This window comes from Mustela putorius, unplaced genomic scaffold, assembly GCF_011764305.1.
Source record: "Mustela putorius furo isolate JIRA1106 unplaced genomic scaffold, ASM1176430v1.1 tig00003898_pilon_pilon_pilon, whole genome shotgun sequence".
Taxonomy (NCBI): Eukaryota; Metazoa; Chordata; class Mammalia; order Carnivora; family Mustelidae; genus Mustela; species Mustela putorius.
Window position 1 is genome coordinate 19912680 of NW_025422047.1, and position 22411 is coordinate 19935090.

General features: G+C 39.8%; 1 pseudogene and 1 gene segment (V, D, J or C); both read left to right on the forward strand.

Annotated features, from left to right (window-relative positions):
* Positions 1 to 915: 915 nt before the first annotated feature.
* Positions 916 to 1616, forward strand: LOC101681815. The segment is given in 2 exon segments: positions 916 to 1004; positions 1189 to 1616. Coding segments are annotated over 2 exon segments (480 nt in total).
* A 6986-nt stretch (positions 1617 to 8602) lies between these two features.
* On the forward strand, positions 8603 to 9155 carry LOC101681521 (annotated as a pseudogene).
* The last annotated feature ends 13256 nt before the right edge of the window (positions 9156 to 22411 follow it).

Here is a 22411-nt window from a genome sequence, read left to right on the forward strand (position 1 = left end):
AGGGATAGTTCTGGACCTTGTGACCAAGGAAATGAGACAGAAAACATTCTTTTACCTGGTATCAGTTGTTATGAATAAAAGCCCCTAAACCTATTGGCATTGAAATTATTTCAAAATCCCCAATATCCTACCTTTTTATATACCTCTGCTCAGAGTGGAGGGAACAAGAAAACAAGAAAAAAAAAAAAAAAGGAACAAAAAATAGAAGAAAAGGAAGAGATCAATATTGACTTTGACCAGCAACATTTTGACCAGCAACATGTGACTTGGCCCGCCTCAGCTATGTGGGTGAAAGAGTATCCACCACTAGCCACAGGAGAGGTGGAGAGGTGGAAATTAAATCAAACGGGGGGGCATTATGCAGAAATGTGTTTTTTCACCAACAAAATTCTGGTTGGAATAATTTTTTATGCAGATGTTGGCTGCCTGTTTTGGTTTCTAGAACTCTCCCAACTTCAAGAAATTGTAGCTACTTCTGCAGTACACAATGCATGCTACCAGATAGTTTTCCTTTATCAGTATTGTAAATACATAGCTGAATTCTCACATTGTCTAAGTATGCAATTTGGGGAATGGAGTGTCTCTTCCCTATGAGTCTTCAAGGTTCTATGTAAGCTCCTTTGGGACATTGACACTTCTAGGAGGATCATTTAGCTTTCCTCACATGCTAACCCATAAATCTTACATAAAGTGTTTTCAGGAAAATCCCTTATATCTTCCTTTATTGGAAATTTGGCACCTACCTCTCTGCCTTGCTGGCAAGCATACTTTTGGAGAGATTACTCTGCACTGCTACTGGGTCACTGTGGGTGGAGTCTGGAGTTCTGTGAATGACGGAGCTGAGGTGTGATTGGTGCTCAGTGGTTCTGTTGGAAGCGATTGAGGGTAAGAACACAATTTTTCTACACTCTGCAGACTGGGGTGTTCCTAATACAGCCACTGAAAAAGAAACATGAAGACAGACTGGGGAGCTCTGCTGGGGCTTCTGTGGGTCCATGTTTGCTGTGAGTTGCATTCCTTATGGGTATTGGGAGGAGTCCACAGCCCAGTGGTGAGGGGAGTGAGCGGACAGAGAACTCCTAGAAGGCCCTACATCATTGGGATTGGTTCTTTGAATATTTTACAGGTTTGAAAATGGCACCGCTGACTCCCCAGTCATATCATTTGTGTTTTTCCCTTTTCACACAGGGGTGAGAGGGATGACGGTGGAGCAGAACCCTTCAGACCTGAGCCTCCAGGAGGGAGCCAACTCTACTCTGAAGTGCAATTTTTCTAGCACAGTGAACAGAGTGCAGTGGTTCCGACAGAATCCTGGGGGCGGCGGCTTCACCTCATTGTTTTACATATTTTCCGGGATGAAGCAGAGTGGAAGGTTAACCTGCACAGTGAATACTAAGGAACAGTCTAGCACCCTCCACATCACGGCCTCCCGACTGGAAGACTCAGCCACCTACCTGTGTGCGGGGGAGGCACAGTGCTCCCGGGTGATCTGCAGCCTGCACCCAAACTGCAGCTGCACCTGCAGCCCCCGCCTCTCCCTGGGGCTGGCATTTTGCCCCCATAGCAGCCTTCGCATATTTTTAGACTTAAGTTACAGCACTTTTTTTCCCTTCTAAATTACAACTACCAGTGCTCTCAATTCACTTGCTTTTTCCTGCCCTTTTTCTTCCAAAAAGCCCTTTGTAGGTTAAAAAGTTCTACCATGGAACCTTTGGAGTAAGTGACAGAGATGCCCATATCCAGTACCCTGGGAAGAGAGATGTCCTGGCAGCTAGCATATAAATTATTTGTAAATAGCCAAATGGAAAAGGCTTGAAAAAATAGATGGTCATCAAAAATAGAGAGAGAGTTGACTAAAATTTTTAGTTACCTGTAAATGTTTTACTATCAAAGGATAGTAATGAGAACATGTGTAATGTTTTCTCCAGTCTGTATTCACCATTTTCCCCTTGAAAATACAAATAAAAATAAAATAAAATAATTTTATTGAGGGTCAGGCACTCTACTTACCTAATTGCATATATTTTTATTTTAGTAAGGTAAACCCTGTGAATATAGAACTTTTATTTCATGCAAGAATCAATGAGGATTTTAGAGCATAAGTGCTTTAGTGGAGCTCTTATTATTCCGAAAGCTAGTGAATCTGAGGTGATATAAGAGCTTATCCTCTGAGTATCTGATATAGAAGACACTTTAGAATCACAAAATCTTAATGATTTCCATTGATCAGTTTTTACAATATGTTAACATATCACTGACAGAAGTATTTAAGTCATTTCTAAATAGCACCTTGTGTGGACGAGTTTATGAGAATTTTCATTCCACTCCATGAAAATCATTGCTCTTCCTTGCATTTTGCATGAATTTATTCCTCATGATTTTATAACTTTATTCCCAGTCTGGGGAAGGGAGAAGACAGCTTTCAGGATTACCATAAAAGAAATCCTTCCCTCTTGTAACCAGAGACAAAGACTACATGAAATACATGCAGAAAGATTCCAGTAAAAAATGGGATTCCAGCCTGCACTGGCTTCTATGTTGAGAAAAGGGGCATTGACAGGAAAGCCTGTGCCCCTGAAAATTCAGATGAAGGTAAATGGGCAGATTCCCTGAAGCTGGGAGGAAACTCAGTTTCTTGAGCATGGGACCTCTGCAGTTACACAGCCCCCCAAATCTCCCAAGGAACCCTGACTTTTGATGCTGTGCCCTGTCTTGAAATTAATACTGGTTTTACTTATATGCTTGCCTTTTATAAGTGAGTCCTATAAGTGGGAGGAACAAGTGCCTGAGCAGAGAGGTACATGCGGCACCAGGACACAGGCGGGAACACATGCAGGCTCAGCTTTTGGGTCACAGCAGGCTGTGTGTGAGCTGAGCAGTTGATGGGGCCACCTGGGGTGTCTGTGCCTGCTTTGGACTAGCTGGGGCTTTGACATACAGCCAAGGTGTTGTAGTAAATAATGTTGGGAAATTACTACAGATTGAAAGTGTATACCTAGACATTTCAAGAAAGCAGTTTGGCAGTTTCTTATGGGACTAAACATATTCTTACCGTATGATGCAACAATGAATTTCCTGATTATTTTCCCAAAGGGTTTTAAAAATTATGTCCACACAAATTTGTACACAGGTGTTTTATAGCAACCGCAATTTTTATTCATAATTTCCAAAACCTTGAGGTAAGTTGCATGTCTTTCAATAAGTCAATGAATAAATAAATGGTGGTACATCCAAACAATGGAATATGATTTGCTGCTAAAAAGAAATGAGCCACGAAGCCATGAAGACATAGGGGAAATCTGTATGCATTTTACTAAGTGAATACAGCTGATCTGCAAAGGCTAGGTAGGGTATGATTCTGATCCTATGACTTTTTGGAAAAGGCAAAACTAAGTGAATACAGCTGATCTGCAAAGGCTAGGTAGGGTATGATTCTGATCCTATGACTTTTTGGAAAAGGCAAAACTAAGGAGGGAGTAACAGATTGTGGTTGTCAAAGGTTGAGGGGAGCAGCAGGGATGAAGAGCACAGAGAATACTTAGTGTAGTGAGCCTAGTCTCTGTGATACTATAATGGTGGATACATACTTACATTTGTTCACACCCATAGAATGCACAATAGCTGGAGTGAACCCTAGATAAACTCTGGGCTTTGGATGATATGATCTGGCAGCTCCTTCACTGTGAAAATTGTCCAGGGGAGGTTGATAATAGGAGAGGCTATACCTGTGTGGGGGCAGAAGTTGCATCGGATATCCAGTACATCAGCTGTTTTTCTTTGAACCTAGTTGAAATGGTTGAAAATAAGAGAGTCCTTAAAAAATTAAATTGAGAGACATGAAACTAATAAGTATGAAGAGTTAAAACATTTTTGATAAATGATTCCTCTAGAAAACATTACCTAATGAGAATTTTCCTTGCTTTTTGAAAGATGTTCCCAAGTTTTCATTTGGAATGATCTCAAAAATTGTGTAGATATCCATGGCTGGAAATAAGGAAACTCCAAAGTAAAGTTTCAAGGAGAAAGCCAGAATCCAAAAAGAAATTAAGCTGTCTTAAAAAGTACTTCTCTCAATAGAAACCAAAAAAACAATACAACAAATCAATGAAACTAGGAGCTGGTTCTTTGAAAGAATTAATAAGATTGATAAAACCCCTGGAAAGACTTATCTAAAAAAAGAAAAGAGAAAGGACCCAAATAAATAAAATCATGAATGAAAAAGGAGAGATCACAACTAACACAAAAGAAATAAAAACTATTATAAGAACATACTATGAGCAACTCTACGCCAACAAATTTGACAATATGGAAGAAATGGATGCATTCCTAGAAACATATAAACTACCACAACTGAACCAGGAAGAAATAGAAAGCCTGAACAGACCCATAACCAGTAAGGAGAATGAAACAGTCATTAAAAATCTCCAAACAAACAAAAGCCCAGGGCCAGACGGCTTCCCAGGGGAATTCTACCAAACATTTAAAGAAGAACTAATTCCTATTCTCCTGAAACTGTTCCAAAAAATAGAAATGGAAGGAAAACTTCCAAACTCATTTTATGAGGCCATCATCACCTTGATCCTAAAACCAGACAAGGATCCCATCAGAAAAGAGAGCTATAGACCAATATCCTTGATGAACACAGATGCAAAAAATTCTCACACCAAAATACTAGCCAATATGATTCAACAGTACATTAAAAGGATTATTCACCACGACCAAGTGGGATTTATTCCAGGGCTGCAAGGTTGGTTCAACATCCGCAAATCAATGTGATACAACACATCAATAAAAGAAAGAACAAGAACCATATGATACTCTCAATAGATGCTGAAAGAGCATTTAACAAAGTACAGCATCCCTTCCTGATCAAAACTCTTCAAAGTGTAGGAATAGAAGGCACATACCTCAATATCATCAAAGCCATCTATGAAAAAACCCACCGCAAATATCATTCTCAATGGGAAAAAAAACTGAAAGCTTTTCCGCTAAGGTCAAGAACAGGGCAGGGATGTCCATTATCACCACTGCTATTCAACATAGTACTAGAAGTCCTAGCCTCAGCAATCAGACAACAACAGGAAATTAAAGGCATCTAAATCGGCAAAGAAGAAGTCAAATTATCACTCTTCGCAGATGATCTGATACTATATGTGGAAAACCCATAAGACTCCACTTCAAAACTACTAGAACTTTAACAGGAATTCAGTAAAGTGCCAGGATATAAAATCAATGCACAGAAATCAGTTGTTCTCTACACCAACAACAAGACAGAAGAAAGAGAAATTAAGGAGTCAATCCCATTTACAATTGCACCCAAAACCATAAAATACCTAGGAATAAAACCTAACCAAAGAGGCACAGAATCTATACTCAGAAAACTATAAAGTACTCATGAAAGAAAATGAGGAAGACACAAAGAAGTGGAAAAATGTTCCATGCTCCTGGATTGGAAGAATAAATATTGTGAAAATGTCTATGCTACCTAAAGCAATCTACACATTTAATGCAATTCCTATCAAAGTACCATCCATCTTTTTCAAAGAATGGAACACATAATTCTAAAATTTATATGGAACCAGAAAAGACCTCGAATAGCCAAAGGGATATTGAAAAAGAAAGCCAAAGTTTGGTGGCATCACAATTCCGGACTTCAAGCTCTATTACAAAGCTGTCATCATCAAGACAGCATGGGACTGGCACAAAAACAGATACATAGATCAATGGAACAGAATAGAGAGCCCAGAAATAGACCCTCAACTCTATGGTCAACTAATTTTTGACAAAGCAGGAACGAATGTCCAATGGAAAAAAAGACAGCCTCTTCAATAAATGGTGTTGGGGGAAAATTGGGACAGCCACATGCAGAAAAATGAAATTGGACCATTTCCTTACACCACACACAAAAAAATAGACTCAAAATGGATGAAGGACCTCAATGTGAGAAATTTTTTGAAGGACTTCAATGTGAGAAATTTTCTCAAAAAATCCTTGAGGAGAACACAGGCAGCAAGCAACCTCTTCGACCTCAGCGGCAGCAACATCCTCCTAGGAACATCACCAAAGGCAAGGGAAGCAAGGGCAAAAATGAACTATTGGGATTTCATCAAGATCAAAAGCTTTTGCACAGCAAAGGAAACAGTTAACAAAAATCAAAAGACAACTGGCAGAATGGGACAAGATATTTGCAAACGACATATCAGATAAAGGACTAGTGTCCAAAATCTATAAAGAACTTAGCAAACTCAACACCCAAAGAACAAATAATCCAATCAAGAAATGGTCAGAGGACGTGAACAGACATTTCTGCAAAGAAGACTTCCAGATGGCCAACAGACACATGAAAAAGTGCTCCATATCATTCGGCATCAGGGAAATACAAATCAAAACCACAATGAGATATCACCTCACACCATTCAGAATGGCTAAAATCAACAAGTTAGGAAATGGCAGATGCTGGCGAGGATGCCGAGAAAGGGGAACCCTCCTACACTGTTGGTGGGAATGCAAGCTGGTGCAACCACTCTGGAAAACAGCATGGAGGTTCCTCAAAATGTTGAAAATAGAACTACCCTATGACCCAGTAATTGCACTACTAGTTATTTACCCTATAGATAGAAACGTAGTAATCCGAAGGTGCACGTGCACCTGAATGTTTATAGCAGCAATGTCCACAATAGCCAAACTATGGAAAGAACCTAGATGTCCATCAACAGATGAATGGATCAAGAAGATGTGGTATATATACACAATGGAATACCATGCAGCCATCAAAAGAAATGAAATCTTGCCATTTGCGACAACATGGATGGAACTAGAGCGTATCATGCTTGGTGAAATAAGTCAAGCAGAGAAAGAAAGACAACTATCATATGATCTCCCTGATATGAGGAAGAAGTGGTGATGCAACATGGGGGCTTAAGTGGGTAGGAGAAGAATAAATGAAACAAGATGGGATTGGGAGGGAGCCAAACCATAAGTGACTCTTAATCTCACAAAACAAACTGAGGGTTGCTGGGGGGGGAGGGTTGGGAGAAGGGGGTGGGATTATGGACATGGGGGAGAGTATGTGCTTTGGTGAGTGCTGTGAAGTGTGTAAACCTGGCGATTCACAGACCTGTACCCCTGGGGACAAAAATATATGTTTATAAAAAAAATGAAAAATTAAAAAAAAAAACGTACTTCTCTCTTTCTGTATTAGTAAGCTCATTTACCCCCTCTAGTTTGCCTCAACTGCCAACATTCTTTCTTTCTTATGTAGGATATATAAATTATATGTTTTATGTATATATATATATATATGTGTGTGTGTGTGTGTGTGTATATATATCATATATATATATCATATATATATGAGATACATCTCCAGAAGAATATCCTGCCTTCACATGCCTCAGCCATGAATCCCCCTGATCTCACTGCCTGTGAAGAACTTTCACTCAGTGAATAAATCCCATTTTATTACATTTTCATATGGATTTAACTCTCCTTGATACATTATTGATCTTCTAGAAGAAATGAAAATCCTGATAGGATTTCATTCTGAGGATCGTATCTCTGCTTCTGAAGATGCCTCTGCCATTGGCTAAGATCAACCTCAGACATACTCGGTCACCTGTGGCTGTGAAAATAGTCTTGGAGTTCCATGATGCAGGCAATTTCACCCACTCTGACACTTGTCCACAGTGCACAACACCAGTCATCAACAAATATTTGTTTTGTTATATAGTACTAAAGAAATTTAATGCTGGAAGTGCTCTTAGAAATTCTTGAGTCCAACTTCATTTACACATCAGAGACTGTAACCAAGATAACAGTAAGAAACAATTAGGTATTGAATGAGTGAGGCAAGAAAGAAAGTGGGTTTCCTCACTTCCTCTTTGACATAAACATTTTTGACTGTTGGTACAGTCAACTCTCTGGGAATCGCAAGGTCTGGAGCAAGGCCAGAGAAGGAATAGTCTGAAAAAAGAGGCATTTGAAATATCAAATGACCTTCTCTCTCTTACTCTAATCTTTGGCTTCTACGTTCCTTTTACAAATGGTTTTTCTCTGTAACAGACAAATGAGGACAATAGGTTTGGCAGAAAGGGAAGGGTTTCCATTTTCTTTGTTTAAGAGACTGAATCTTGATTCTTTCCTGAGTTCAAACATGGACACCAGGCCCATCACTGAATAAATAGCAATAGCATCTACCTCTTTTCAAATTACTAACAGTGACTCAGCAGTGTGCAGGCATGTAAACCTTGATCTCCATGTTCTTACTGTACAGTTCATCCCTGATCTAAGATATAATTTCCTTGAACGATTGCTGCCTTAATGCATGTGAGTCCATCAGAGGCACAGGCTAAGAGAACATTTCCCCAGCAAATTCATAGAGATGTGACCACAAGATGGCAGTTGACCCGTGCTGATGCAGAATACATGGAGGGTTCATTTTAGTGCATCTGATGGATTAGACTATGGCAGAAGCAGATCCTTTTTCTTATTGGCTGGTAACAATGTGGGAAGTTACTCTGTTAGAGGAAAGAAGGGACAGCCTGATAAGAGAAGGTGCTGAGCTGACTGGAGGCTGCAATTCTGAACCTAACTGGGAGGAACCATGAAGACATCCATGGGAGCTTTTATCTTGTTCTCGTGGCTGCAGCTGAACTGTGAGTTCAGAGTATATTAGTGGATATTCTTCAGAAGTCAAGACTGGCTTTACTCGGGTTTCCTCCACTTAGTGTTGAAAAAGAGCATTCTGAAGCACAATAACCTGGAATCTCTTCTCCTTTCTCTGACCTTTTCTTTCTGCACAGGGTTCAGCCAGGGAGAGAATGTGGAGCAGCATCCTCCTACCCTGAGTGTCCAGGAGGGAAGCAGCTCTGTTATCAACTGCAGTTATTCAGACAGTACCTCAGACTACTTCCCCTGGTATAAGCAAGAACCTGGAAAAGGTCCCCTGCTCCTTACATACGTTCATTCAACTGTGGCCACAAAAGAAGACCAAAGACTCACTCTCTCACTGAATGAGATGGCCAAAACGTTTCTCCCTGTGCATCAGAGACACCCATCCTGAAGACTCAGCTGTGTACTTCTGTGCAGCAAGCACACATTGCTTCCCACGCACATGCTGCATACACTCAAACCAGGGGCAGCCCCTGTCCTCTTAGACAGACCTTCAAGGATAGGTTTTGTGCTGTTGTTTGTCTGTGGTGGAAGCTAACATGTTAGACTATTAAGATGGAGATGACCCAAACAGGGTGAAAACATTTTGTTGGATGATTCTTGTTTTTGGATTCTTGAAGTGATTTAATAATGTTTTATTTTGAAATTCAAGTTTTCAGGATGACTTCATATTTGCTATTCAGACTCCTCTCCTACAAAATAACCAGTAATACAGTCCTTATTATGGATGGCTACTTAATACTGCGTTTCAAAGCAAAATTTATAATTTTTCAATTCTAAAACATTACATGTCAAATAGAGAAATACAGAAAGTGCAAATATGAAAGTGATAATTTTGTAATCACATAATATTGCTAATATAATTCTTATTATAATTAGGATCATGATTTTTTTCACTTTATGTAGTTTGATTTGATTATTCCACACTTCATCAAGTCTTTCCCTCAAACATCTGCTTTTTTAAAAACTACTTTTTTAAGTTTTCATTTAACATGTGCTTTAATATAGCTCTGTGGTATATTTTAATTAATTACACCTTCAAATCAATTTTGTTCCTCTGTATTTGGGGCAATATTTGACAGCCATTTCTTTTTCTTACAAAGATTTTATGTGTTTATTTGAGAGAGAGAAAAAAATAGAGTGCAAGTATGAGTCGAAGTAGGGGCACAGGGAAAGGGAGAAGCAGATTCCTCTCTCAGCTTGGAGCAGGATCCTGGGAACCTGAGATCATGACACGACCTGAAGTCAGTTGTCTGGTTTACTGAGCCACCCAGGCACCCCTGCCCACCATTTCTATGTGCTTTGATTAATGTCTTGTTCAAAAAATTGTGCCCCAGTTTTTCCAAGCACACAGCTGGTAAGTACTATTTGAGTGTATAAGGGGAATTAGATAGTGATCTGACAATGTGAGCTTCAGATAAAGCTCAGAAATCTGTTCTCATTTACACAATTCTGTATGTATCTGTTCACAATAATTCTCTCATACAATTTAGGACACAGAATTTTGTATTTCATTCATTTCTATATTTTCAGTACCTAGAAAATTTTTCCACATAATTGATTATCAATAGTCCCCTCTTCATGATAACAAAAGAAGGAAAGGACAATTCTGTTACTGACTCATAATTTTAAGCTAAGCTTTCTGTTTGAATTATATTTATAAATTAATTTGCAAAAAATAAAAGTCTTTAAAGTGTATGTGATTATTTGATTGAGTATATAGTGTTTCTTTCCATTTTTATATCTCTCTTAATGATGTTCTGCTGTTAGAAGATTATTCAATTTATTCTTGAACTTGTAAGTTTTTGTTATCATAATGAGAGCCTTTATTTCTGAGATATATGGGAAAATTTTTGTATGCATGTGTCAACCGCCTTACTATTAGTAGATTGCACAAAAGGCATTTGGACTAATGGCTAATGTAGAGGTGACGTGCTACCAACCCTCATTCCACATGTTCATGTTTGACTGAATTAAACATTACTAACCGTTACATATATTTTAAAAAAATCATTTCTCTAGTGTTGCAAAGAAATCAATGGAATAAAACAAACTGAGTAAATATTTAATTCTCTCATTCCTACCCCCACCCCTGCTCAAGGGCAGGGGTCCCTTTCAAGGTCCCTCCAAGTCTTCCTAACTAACGATGTATATAATTGGTAATTGGTAAGGTGACAGTGGTTCCTTTTAGCTGAGTTATGGTTGCTAAGTATTTAGTAACTGGCTTTCTCTTACTGGGGAAGTCCCCAGATTAAATTCAGCTTATCACATCTGACCAAAGGAGGTCAAAACTGTGCCCAGCACGTCAATGGGCTTGATTCCTTCCCCCTTATACCGCCAGCTCCTGTGCAGTAGAAGGAAGATGACTACTGATGGGTGCCTTTCCTCCAAGCCTGATAATGGAGTCAGAAGGGAGCATGCTTCTATATTATTCATTTATTTCCTCTTAAATCAATTAGAAGCAAGACAGAGGGTGCAGTTCCTACAGGTTTGAATGCTTGATAGACTGAGGTGAGAATTGATGCAGTGGAAGAAAACAAGTGTTTTAGCCTGAGTGTGCACTGAGTCTCAGACCCAGACACATTCAGGTTTAAACCTTCATCATGTTTGGGTGTATTTGTTTCTTACGTCCTGGGACAAGGTAGTACAAACTTTTAGGACTTCTCTGGATCCTGTGAAGCCAGATTGGGTGCCAAGAGTCTCCCTTTTGTTTCCTTTCTCTAGGAGGGTGCTGACTGAATTTGTGTGATTTCTCCCAATCCGGGAGAGTGGGCCTACTCTCTGTGCATGCACAGTAGCTGCTTACAAAAGCTCACTGCTGTTGCCCCCTGTGTGCACTGGTGGAAGGCCACAGGATGGGATGATGTGTGGGTAAGGGACTGAGTGTTGTGCGTGCTCATGGACCATTTGTGGGGGTCTGCAGGCAGGCCATCTCCAGTGGGCCATGGGCAGATTCCTAATGAAGGCTGTGCCATGGTTTGTAGGGTACATGCTGGGTACTACCCCTCAAGAGCCCTGGGTGCTGTTCTGCTGGGAGCACCCCACTCCCCAGTGAGCAGTGCACCTCAATATTCTGGATGGGTCTAGACGATGGTTCTCTTTGGCAGCATCCTCCAGAGGCTGGGGAGACAGATGTCACTCGCGTGTTCTTACTTCCCTCCGTGGGGGATTCACAGGCTGGATCTTCCATATACACTCATCTCTGGCTTCTGCTGATTCTCTAGACAACCTCTAAACTCTAAACTCTAGACAACCTCTTAAACTAAGAGTTTAAGATCTCTAATATGAATAAATTTTTCAGTTCTTGTCAGTGAAGGGTGCATGATGTCATACTAGTTAGTAAACATGTAACCAAGGATCCATTTCTTATACTTTATTTGCTGAACAGATAATAAGTAGCACCTAATAAGATCATTTTCACTGATCTCAATGGCAACTTTTTTCTGGGATTTTGTTCAGAGCACCAAAGGTTTAAGATCTTGTAAAGGTGAATAAATGAAAGGCCAGGAGAGAAATCTGTGTCTGAATAAAAGGAAAGGACCAAGGGCTTTCTTATCTATTTTAGTTTGTGATGCTGGAATAAGTATGGTTTTGGGACATCTGAGTTATGTGGGCTACAGTGAGAAATTTATGGTAAGACAGCATAGGACATTGTGAGGGTAGGATGCAGGGCCACCTGGTATAAGGGTAACGTGTACCAGACACTAGTAGCTGTGAACTACATTAAAAACGTATATTGACTGACTACATCATTTTTTGTCAATTGGCATGGCCAAGAGATATTCACCAATTTAACCACTTGAATTAATTTTACTTCTGGTAAGTGATTGGATTTTTTTAAAAGGAAGTCCAGAGTAGTAATTGCATGATCAGTCTGGTATTGTCTGTTTCAATATTTAAGATAAGATTATTAAAGATCTATTAACTCAGAAGTTGGTCTGAGAGTGTTTAAAACGTCTGTCCTGGACATGGACACTTCTTGAATGACAGAAGCAAAATCATGAGATTCTCTACACTGAGAAATCTATTAGAGTTGAATAATGGGAGAAGTAATGAATATTTCACACTATTCACCCAGCTGGTAGAAAAATGTTGGGTGTTTTTTAGATAGTTATAGTCTATCCCTTAGAGAGGAGGCCAGTTTGTACTGTATGTGGCTCCATCATATTTCATGCAGACATATGCAATGCAAGTTCTGAAGATGCTTCAACCCAATTTGCCTGAGGCTACAATGATTTTTGAGGCAAAAGATGTTAAGCTTTGGCTACTTTATCAAGAGACAGACAATGATAGGCAATGGTTCTTTGCTGTTCGCCATGATGTGGAGGAATATCCTTGGGGCCACAGCCTTACTTTTAATACATACACAGGGAAAGTTTTATTACAATCATTTATTATATCATCAAGAGTCCTATGGAGGTATATGGGGTCACCTAGTGCATATTCGCTTCAGAACTGAGCACACAAAGCATGGGAGCTTACTGTGGTTCAACTGAGGTGGTAAGGGCACCAAATGTAAAGTTAAAGGATTGATAACATAGTTACCAAACTCTGGTGTCTATTCTGGCCTTTCTGAACACAGCTGAGCCGTGGAAAACTAAACAGTGAGGAGAAGACCTCGATGACAGGATCTATTGTCTGAGGGCTGCAACCTGAACTCTTCAACAAAGAATGATTAGATTTTTCTGCTTTGGGGTCTGTACATAGTTATCTGTAGAGACATGGGTAGTGAGGAGGAACACTGGCATAACAATAGATACACTGAAAGAGCTGCAGTGAATGCCTAAACACTGCCTTCTTGTCATGTGATCTATTTCTACCTTAGATAAAAGAGCAGTATACATAGTGTGAGGATACATCATTCCTAATCCTATGTTGTTTTCATAATCCATTACATGAAGTATTTTCATGTAGGTGCCACCCAACTACTTTCATCACAGATGCAATGAATGTACATATCATAGTAGGTTAAACCATCAATCTTCATTTCAATATAAAATCTGATTTTCAGATGTAATTGTTTCCAAGTTAAGGGTTGTATAATGCAAAAAGGATGTTGGGTAGTGAGACTTTCCCTGGCACATTAAGAACTATGACATGACCCACACAACTTGGTACACCAAGATACCCTGTTTCCTGTTTTGGGGCCACAGCAGCACATACACAGCAGTCCTTCCCTCACCCTGTCAGGCTCCCCTCACAATGCCAAACTCTGATACAGAAGAAGAAGGAGAAAGGAGGGGGGGGTTGGAGGAAGAGGAGGGGAAAGAGGAGGGGAAGGGGGAGGAGGAGGGGGGGGGGAGGAGGGGGAGGGAAAAGAGGAGGGGGGGAGAAGGGGGAGGAGAAGCTAGAAGAGGAGGAGGAGGAGAGGGGGGTGGGGAGGAGGGGGAGGGGGGGAGGAGCGGGAGGGAGCTTTTGGGAAGCGGGAAGGAGGAGGAGGAGAACTCAAACATGTTGCTCCCCAGCCTTCTCAAGGTGTTTGTGGTTTCCATGCGGCTAGGGGGGAGGACCCTTGTTGGAATGTTCCTCCTCTATGTCCTAAAACGGGATGATGGGCAGTGTCTTGTGAGTGTTGTGGGAAGGAGGGATATAATAACATGTAAACTACAATTTTCTTTGTGCCACATCACTTATTCTGACACCCCTAATTCCATGTTTTTTTCCTTCAGGATCCAGTATGCCCAGAAGGTAGCTCGAGCCCCAACCAGCGAAGTTAGTGCTAGAGAAGGGGGCTAACATTCTGAAAAGCACATATGACCCTAGTGATCTAAGTGATAATCTATGGTGGTAGAAGTAGCCCCAGCTGTGGAGTGATGACATTCCTATTCATCAGGGTTCTTAGAACCAGCAATATGCTATCCTCCTAAGGAGACTAAAGGGCCTCTTCTCTGTTCGTTCCGTCTTATTAACACCTCTAGCATAGGTGTGCTCAGTTTGCACACTGGAGGTTTACCTGCTTCTCACCAGTCTTATCCACAAATGATCATAATTAGGGACTCTGAGGGGGACACTGAGAAGGAGCAGAGTATGAATTTTTCCCTTTGTCTGTCCCTGCCCTTGTCTTCAACACTTCTTCAAAAGCACTTTTTGCCAACATGTTGGCTCAGTTTGCAACACTTCCAAACCCTGGGGTTTGAACAGTGTTTCAAACTCCCAAATCCTCATTCTCTCCATTTCCCTCCTTCCACCTCTAACCCCGTTCCTGCAGTGCCTTAAAATTTGGACAGTAATGGATGGTTGATCATTGGTCTTGCATTGTAACACCCTCTTATATTTATTTAGAAGGCATACGAGTAAAATAGAAATATTATCAAGAAACTCTTCAAAACTTTTTTAATCACAAACTTTTACCATTTTAACCTACTATTTACCCATTTTAACAATTTTCAAGTGTACAAATCAGTAGTATTAAATACATTGACATTGTTGTTCAACCAGCACCACCATTGATTTCTGGGATTCTTTCCATCTTTATTTAAAAAACTGGATATTTGTGCTCATTAAACAATAACTCTCCATTACTCCATCCTTCCAGTCCCTGGAAACTGCCATCTGCCCATCTTGCTTTCTCTTGCCATGAGTTTGATTGCTTTAGATAACTCACAGAGGTGGAATTATGCAGTATTGGTGATTTTGTGACATTTCATTTAACGTAATGACTGCAGGGTTCTTCCTTGTTGAATCACATGACAGAATTTCTTTCCTATTTAAGGCTGAATAATATTCCAGGATATGTCATATACCACATTTTGTTTATCTATTCCTATCTGTTGATATACTTTTGGGTTACTTTACCTTTTGGTAGAAACAGGAATTCATAAACATCTCAATATTCTGGGTATATAGCCAAATATTTCAATTTTTGAGTATATACACCGGATGTGGATTGCTGGATCAACGAGGCACCCAGGTGCCCCCCAACTCTTGGTTTTTGGCTCAAGTATGAATCTCAGGGTCTTGAGATTGAGTCCTGCATCGGACTGAAAATCTTGGCATGGAGTCTGCTTTCCCTCTCCCTCTGTCTTGGCCCCTCCCCTCTTTCTTTTCCTCTCTCTCTCCCTCAATAAATACAAAACTATATTTTTTAAAAAGAATCTGAGATCATCTTGTGGGATTCAACTTCACTTATGATGTTTCTTCTATCTAGAATTCATATATTTCATCATTATGAATGATTCTGATTTTCCAGAATATTCAACTATTAAAATGATTGACTATAAAATAGTATGACTTTTACTCTGGAAAACTTTCATTAAAAAAGATAGTATTCCTTACAATTGTTAACTTTTATGAACCAAGTAATATGGTGTTTCAAGTAAAGGCCATTTGTTCATTTTTGTTTAATTTAACAAATATTCAGGGTGGGCTTGGGGTGGCTCAGTGGTTAAGCCGCTGCCTTCGGCTCAGGTCATGATCTCAGGGTCCTGGGATCGAGTCCCGCATCGGGCTCTCTGCTCGGCAGGGAGCCTGCTTCCCTCTCTCTCTCTCTCTGCCTGCCTCTCCGTCTATACTTGTGATTTCTCTCTGTCAAATAAATAAATAAAATCTTAAAAAAAAAAAAAACAAATATTCAGGGAGTGCTTTAAAAATTACAGTCACAGTTCTAAATATTGTGGTACAGTGCTAAAACACAGAATCACTCAGCAAAGGACCTGGTTTCCTATTACCTTTTCCATATTTCAACTCCAACTCCTTTCCTGGCAGTCAGTGGGTTATAGGCCCCCCGCCCACATGGACACATGGGAATATGAAGTAAAATGCTTTAGAAGATAGCTATCCTCCAGCTACAGAAATTCCCTGGGGTGCTGTGTGTTAAAAGAAACTTCCATATCAGGTAGTGTCTTAAGAAGAAAATAGACCTGAGAAAGTCAGGATTGCTGTTGTTCAGACTTCCAAGGGCCACCTGAAGCCCGGCATGTGCCTCATGAAAACGGGGTCATTTTTTTTTTTTTTTGGGGTTAAACAGATGGCTGACTTGGGGAGGATTCTGGCCAACATGCACGCAGTTTCAGTCTCTGTCCACGAGAGGGTGCAGTTTCCTACCACAGTCGCATTTCCTTTGTGAAATGTGGGCTTCCACCGATCATTTCTCTGTCACTCCAACCTTTCTTCATGGTAAGAATGAGGAACATTTTTTAGGTGACGTTTCCAGAGATGAAGTGTTCTCCAGGCTTCGTGACTGTGGTAGTCCTAATGCTTGGTAAGTACAAATGCCTCTTAAAATTTGGATTCTTTCTGCCATTGTGTCAGCAAAACCTTTAACCATAATTTTATCCAAGAACTTTATGCCCAAGGGTGACACAGATATCTTTTCTGTTTTTCCTCAGGACAAACACATGGAGACTCAGTGACTCAGACTGAGGGTCAAATGACCCTCTCAGAAGGAGCTTCCCTGACTATAAACTGTACTTTTTCAACAACATGGTCCCCCACTGTTTTTTGGTATGTCCAATATCCAGGAGAAGGTCTAGAGCTTCCTCCTGAAAGCCTTGAAGGACAAAGAGACGAAAACACAACAAAGGTTTTGAAGCCACCTTCAACAGCAAATCCAAATCCTTCCATTTGAGAGAAAGAAAGGCTCTCAGTGCAAGCCTCAGATTCAGCTGTGTACTACTGTGCCATGAATGACACAGTGACGGGGACTGTAGGGGGAGCTGAGCGCAAACTCTGAGCAGAACAGGGTCCTGGATGCTGAGCATCTCTGACTGGTCCATTCTGGTTTCAGCAGAGTCTGTGGTTGTTTGTCCCTCAGTGTGTGGTTGGAACAAAAATCATACAAACAACTAGAGCACAGGAACCAGAAGTAACATTCCCCAACCCCAGCTGTTCCTTAGTGACATTGAGAACAGCTTGATGCCAAGAGTTCCTCAGCCAGAGCATAAGTAATTTCAAGGTAAAACCACATAACAATGAAGTGGTCTTTTTGCTCATCCTTGCAAGTGAGAATTCAGCCCCACAAGTTTGTTCAGGGCACCCTGGTGTGTGTTGTTGTGTCTATGACTCCTTTTAGAGAGACATGGTATGCCTGAGAAGGTGGTGATGCCTAATGTCTTTCCTGACAGAATATGGCAGGAGAGCGTGATGGGAGAGCTTCAGCCCCAAACCAGGATTTATTAGAGAAGGAAGGGAAGGGAGGAAAAGAGGAGGAACACGTGAACCTGAGCAAGGAAAATAGAAGGCAGAGACCTCTGCCCTGCTTTCTCCTCTAGTAAATCAGGTGACAGACTCAGGCTGATATTCAAAATGAAGCGGTGGGTACAGAAACAGAATGGAGGAAGTGGCTCTTGTCCTGGCCAGTTAAATAGATTAGTTGACTTTCTGACAGTAAGAACTCAAGTGAGATCCTTCTTAGTACCGATGTGAGAAGTGTGAGAGAAAATGCTCTTGCACTGAAGTTTCCTAGCCAGTATAGATGGGTAGGTGACAATGGGAGGGAAATCCTTTAGATTTCTCTAACTCCTGTTTTGCACCCTCTCCCAGAGGGCCATAATCATGGGATTGGGGTAAATGTTTAGGAGTCAGTGAAGTTATGTAATGAATAATAGAAAAAACAGTGTATGTATTGCAGTACAATACTTTGCCAAAAATGTTGGCATATTCTTTATTTTTAAAATATTATTTATTTTATTAAAAAATTTTTGAAATATTTTTAAGAATTTATTTATTTATTTTAGAGCAAGAGTGAAAGATAGCCAGAGGCTTGGGTGGAGGGGGGTGTGGAGGAAGGAATGAAAATTCTCAAGCAGACTCCTCACTGAACAGGGAACCTAACACGGGGCTTGATTTCATAATCCTGAGATCATGACCTGAGCCGAAAAGCGAAAGTGAGTCGCTTAACCATCTGAGCCCCCCATGTGCCCTGTAATCTTTAATTATTATCCACTTCAGTAGATTTTTATGAATGAGCTATGATCAAAATATTAATATATTTATATATATATATTAGTATATATTCTTGGTTTAAATTAATTTTTTTTTTGTTTTACATGGTTTAAAATATAAACTTTTTAAAAACTTCTATCAATATAAATGCATGTCAAAAATGTACTTCAAACAATTGAAAAAGAATATATAATAAGAATTTTTCTCTGACACTGGGATATAATGGCCCAGACTAGGGGGTGCTGGCTGGTTCAGAAGGCAGAGCTGCAATTCTGGATCTTGTGGTTGTAAGTTCGAGACCCATGTTGAGTGTTGAGACTACTTAGAAATAAAATCTTTTTTAAAAAACCATGGTAGACTAATAATGCATGTTTACCTCTTTGATTTTTCTTAAAGCTCTATTAAAAAGATAGTAAAGACATCTTAAAGGGCAGAAAGCTGCAAACACAGAGAGAAACAGGACAGAAGCTATCAGCAGGCAGCAAAGTCAACCAGCTTTTAGAAAACGAGCTGTTTATGGAGAAAAGCAAACTTGCATGATAGACTAGATAAGGAGAAACCCAGGCCTCCTGTGGAAGCACCTCAGTGTTTGCTCTGCCTCCTGGAAAGGGTCAGGGAAAAGAAGTACCACGCATTTTTGGATAATTGAGGAAGATGGTGCCGCCTACATGGGTGGGTGTGTCCCCATATGTGAGTGTGTGTGTGTAGGTGGTGTGTGTGTGTGTGTTGAAGGTATTGGGGTGGAGGGAATAAACTAGGTGAGCCACCGTGAGAAAAATTTTAAGTCACAGAACAACCATGCACTACACAGCCCTTTATAAGAAGCAATGATCACTTCTAATCTCAGCACAAGACTGCAAGTTGGTCTTTGAGGAATTGAGAAGAGTACATAAAAACTTTCCACACATCTTGTGTATTATTAAGCTTTTTTAATTTTGCTCACCAGTTCAACTTTCCTTTTCTTTCTTTCTTTTTTTTTTTAAGATTTTTTTCTTTATTTATCTGACAGAGATCACAAGCAGGCAGAGAGGCAGGCAGAGAGAGAGGAGGAAGCAGGCTCCCTGCAGAGCAGAGAGCCCGATGTGGGGCTCTATCCCAGGACCCTGGGATCATGACCTGAGCCGAAGGCAGAGGCTTAACCCACTGAGCCACCCAGGTGCCCCTCAACTTTCCTTTTCTTAATGAAATTCTTCCCTTCATCCCTGTAATCTCTGACAACCACTGATATTTTACCTTTTCCAGAATGTCATATAGTGGATATCAAACAGAATGCAACCTTTGCAGATTGGCTTCTTTCACTTAGAAATAATGCATGTAATTTTCCTCCATGTCTTCCCATGGTGGTTTGATGGCTCATTTCTTTTCAGAACTGAAATAAGATTCCCTTATCTAGCTGTGCTATAGTTTGCTTACCCTTTCTTTCACTGATGACATCTTGGTTGCTTTCATGTTTTGCCAGTAATAAATAAAGGCTGCTACAAATATTTTTGGTGCAAGTTTTTGTAGACAGAAGTTCTCCAGCCATTTGGGAAACACTAAAGATTGTCATTGCTAGATGATATGGTAGGAGGTGTGTGATTAAGCTATGTAAGAACCTTCTATGCTTGTGTTCCAAGTAGGCTGTACCATTGTACATTCCCGTCAGCCACAGATGAAGTTTTTCTTGTTGCTGGACATCCTTGTCCATGGTTAAAATAAAAACCAAACTGAGCAGCCTTGAAAGTTCCCTGGGCAAAGATTACTTCCCAAATCAGCCTTAGTCCTACAAATAAAGCTTAATTTATTTTATTTTGTTGAATTAACTTTACCTGCATCATTTTTTTGCTCTGCTTCTGGAAATCATAAGCAAAACTTGAAACTGTTTCCCAGGTTTGACGTGAGGTAACCCCACCTCCCCTGACTAATTTCGGATATCATTTACAGCAACTCTGATATAACTAATCACCCCCAGGAAGAAGATAGACTCCTGGTGTCCTCACTATACAAATTGCTTTCTAACAATATACTCCTGAGCCTCATTCCATGTTTTGGTTTTGAGTGTTCCCAACTTTATGAAACTGTCTTTTTGGGGTGTGCGTGACGCTTTTTACTACTTAATTAATACCTTGGTGTAAGTCATTGGATTGACCTAGGGCTATTTCTGAATTTTTGACACCAGCATTTGGTGGTATCATTGTTTTGGATTTTGACCATTTTTGATACCTGTGGTTTCTTACTTTTTTTAAAATTTAATTTGTATCATGCAAAGAACACTTACCATGAGATTTAGCCTCTTAAAATTTAGGTTATACAATACATGATTGTTGGTGTGGGTACAATGTTGTACAGCAACTCTGTATTCATTCATATGCTGGATTACTAATCCAGTATATCCAGTTAATTCTCCATTACCCAATAGCCAGAGCTCATGGCAACCAAATTTTTATTCACTCTTTCATTCTATGAATTTGACTATCACAGATACCACATTTAGGTGGAATCATCCACAATTTGTTTTACTGCTACTGGCTTATTTCAGTTATCATAATGTCCTCAAGATTCATCCATATGGCTTCATATTGTCAGATTTCCTTTTTCTTTTTCCTCTTAAGGCAGGGTAGTACACTACTTCTGTATATAACACCACATTTTCTTTTATCCGTTCATCTGTCTTTGGGCATTGATGTTGTTTCCCCATCTTGGCTATTGGGAAGTGTTGGCAATGAAAAAGGAGGGCTTAATATCTCTTCAAGATCCTGATTGAAATTCTTTTTGATATGTCCTCAGAAGTGGGATTACTGGATTATACGGTGGTTCTCTTTTTAACTTTTTCACAACCTCTTATATTGTTTTCCATGGTTGCAGCATTGTGCATTCCCACCAACGGTGTGCAAGTGTTCCAATCTCTTCACATCCTCGGCAACACCTGAATTTTTTGTGTTTCTGATAATAGCCATCAATTTTTTTAAAAAAATATAAACTATGAATGATATAAAAGAATTTATTGTAAATGTAGAGGCAAATACATTGAGATAGCCATCATTAAGTAGAGGCAAATACATTGAGATAGACATCATTAAAAGGAACAAAATTACACATGTTTATAGTATGTATTCTATTTTTTTCTCCCATGTTTTAAGTTGTGGCTAATACCATTTTAAATACTGAAAGTACCAAATAGGGTGGTCCTTTTTTACATAATTGCATGACTGAGGGAGGTGATAGTTCACTGCAGCTTTGATTGCATTTTCCTGATAATCAGTGACATTGGGTATTCCACTCACACACTTGTTGGCTATTCGAATGTCTTTTTTAAAGAAAACGTCTATTCTAGTCCTTAGACCATTTTTTAATTGGCTTATTAGTTTTCTTAAAAACTATTATTGTAGGAGTTATTATATTATTTGGATATTAAACCCTTATCATGTATGTAGTTTGCAAATATTTTCTCCAACTCTGTAGGATGACTTTTGATGCTATTGATTGTTTTCCTTCTTATGCTGACTTTTTTAGTTTTGTTTGTTTTTTTAGACTTTGTTGTTTTTTCTCAAATCTTCTCTTTGTAAGGGCTAATTAGTTTGCTAGCTAGGTCTTCTCTTAGGTGCCTTTTGACTGTCTCTTGGGCAGAACTGACAGTTCTTTGTGTTCTTTCTTTGGGTGTAGTGGGTTTAGTAGATGAGGAGAGGACTTCAGAATATGCACGCTGGGACAGCAGGGAAATATCATCCTATCTGCTCATGTTTGTTAGTTGTTTGCTCTCAGGTTTGTTTCTTAAGCAATATGGAGAAATGGTTTTAAATTTTGATTCAATTTGGGGCATCTGGGTCACTCAGTCAGTTAAACAGCTGCCTTCGGCTCAGGTTGTGATCCCGGGTTTCCT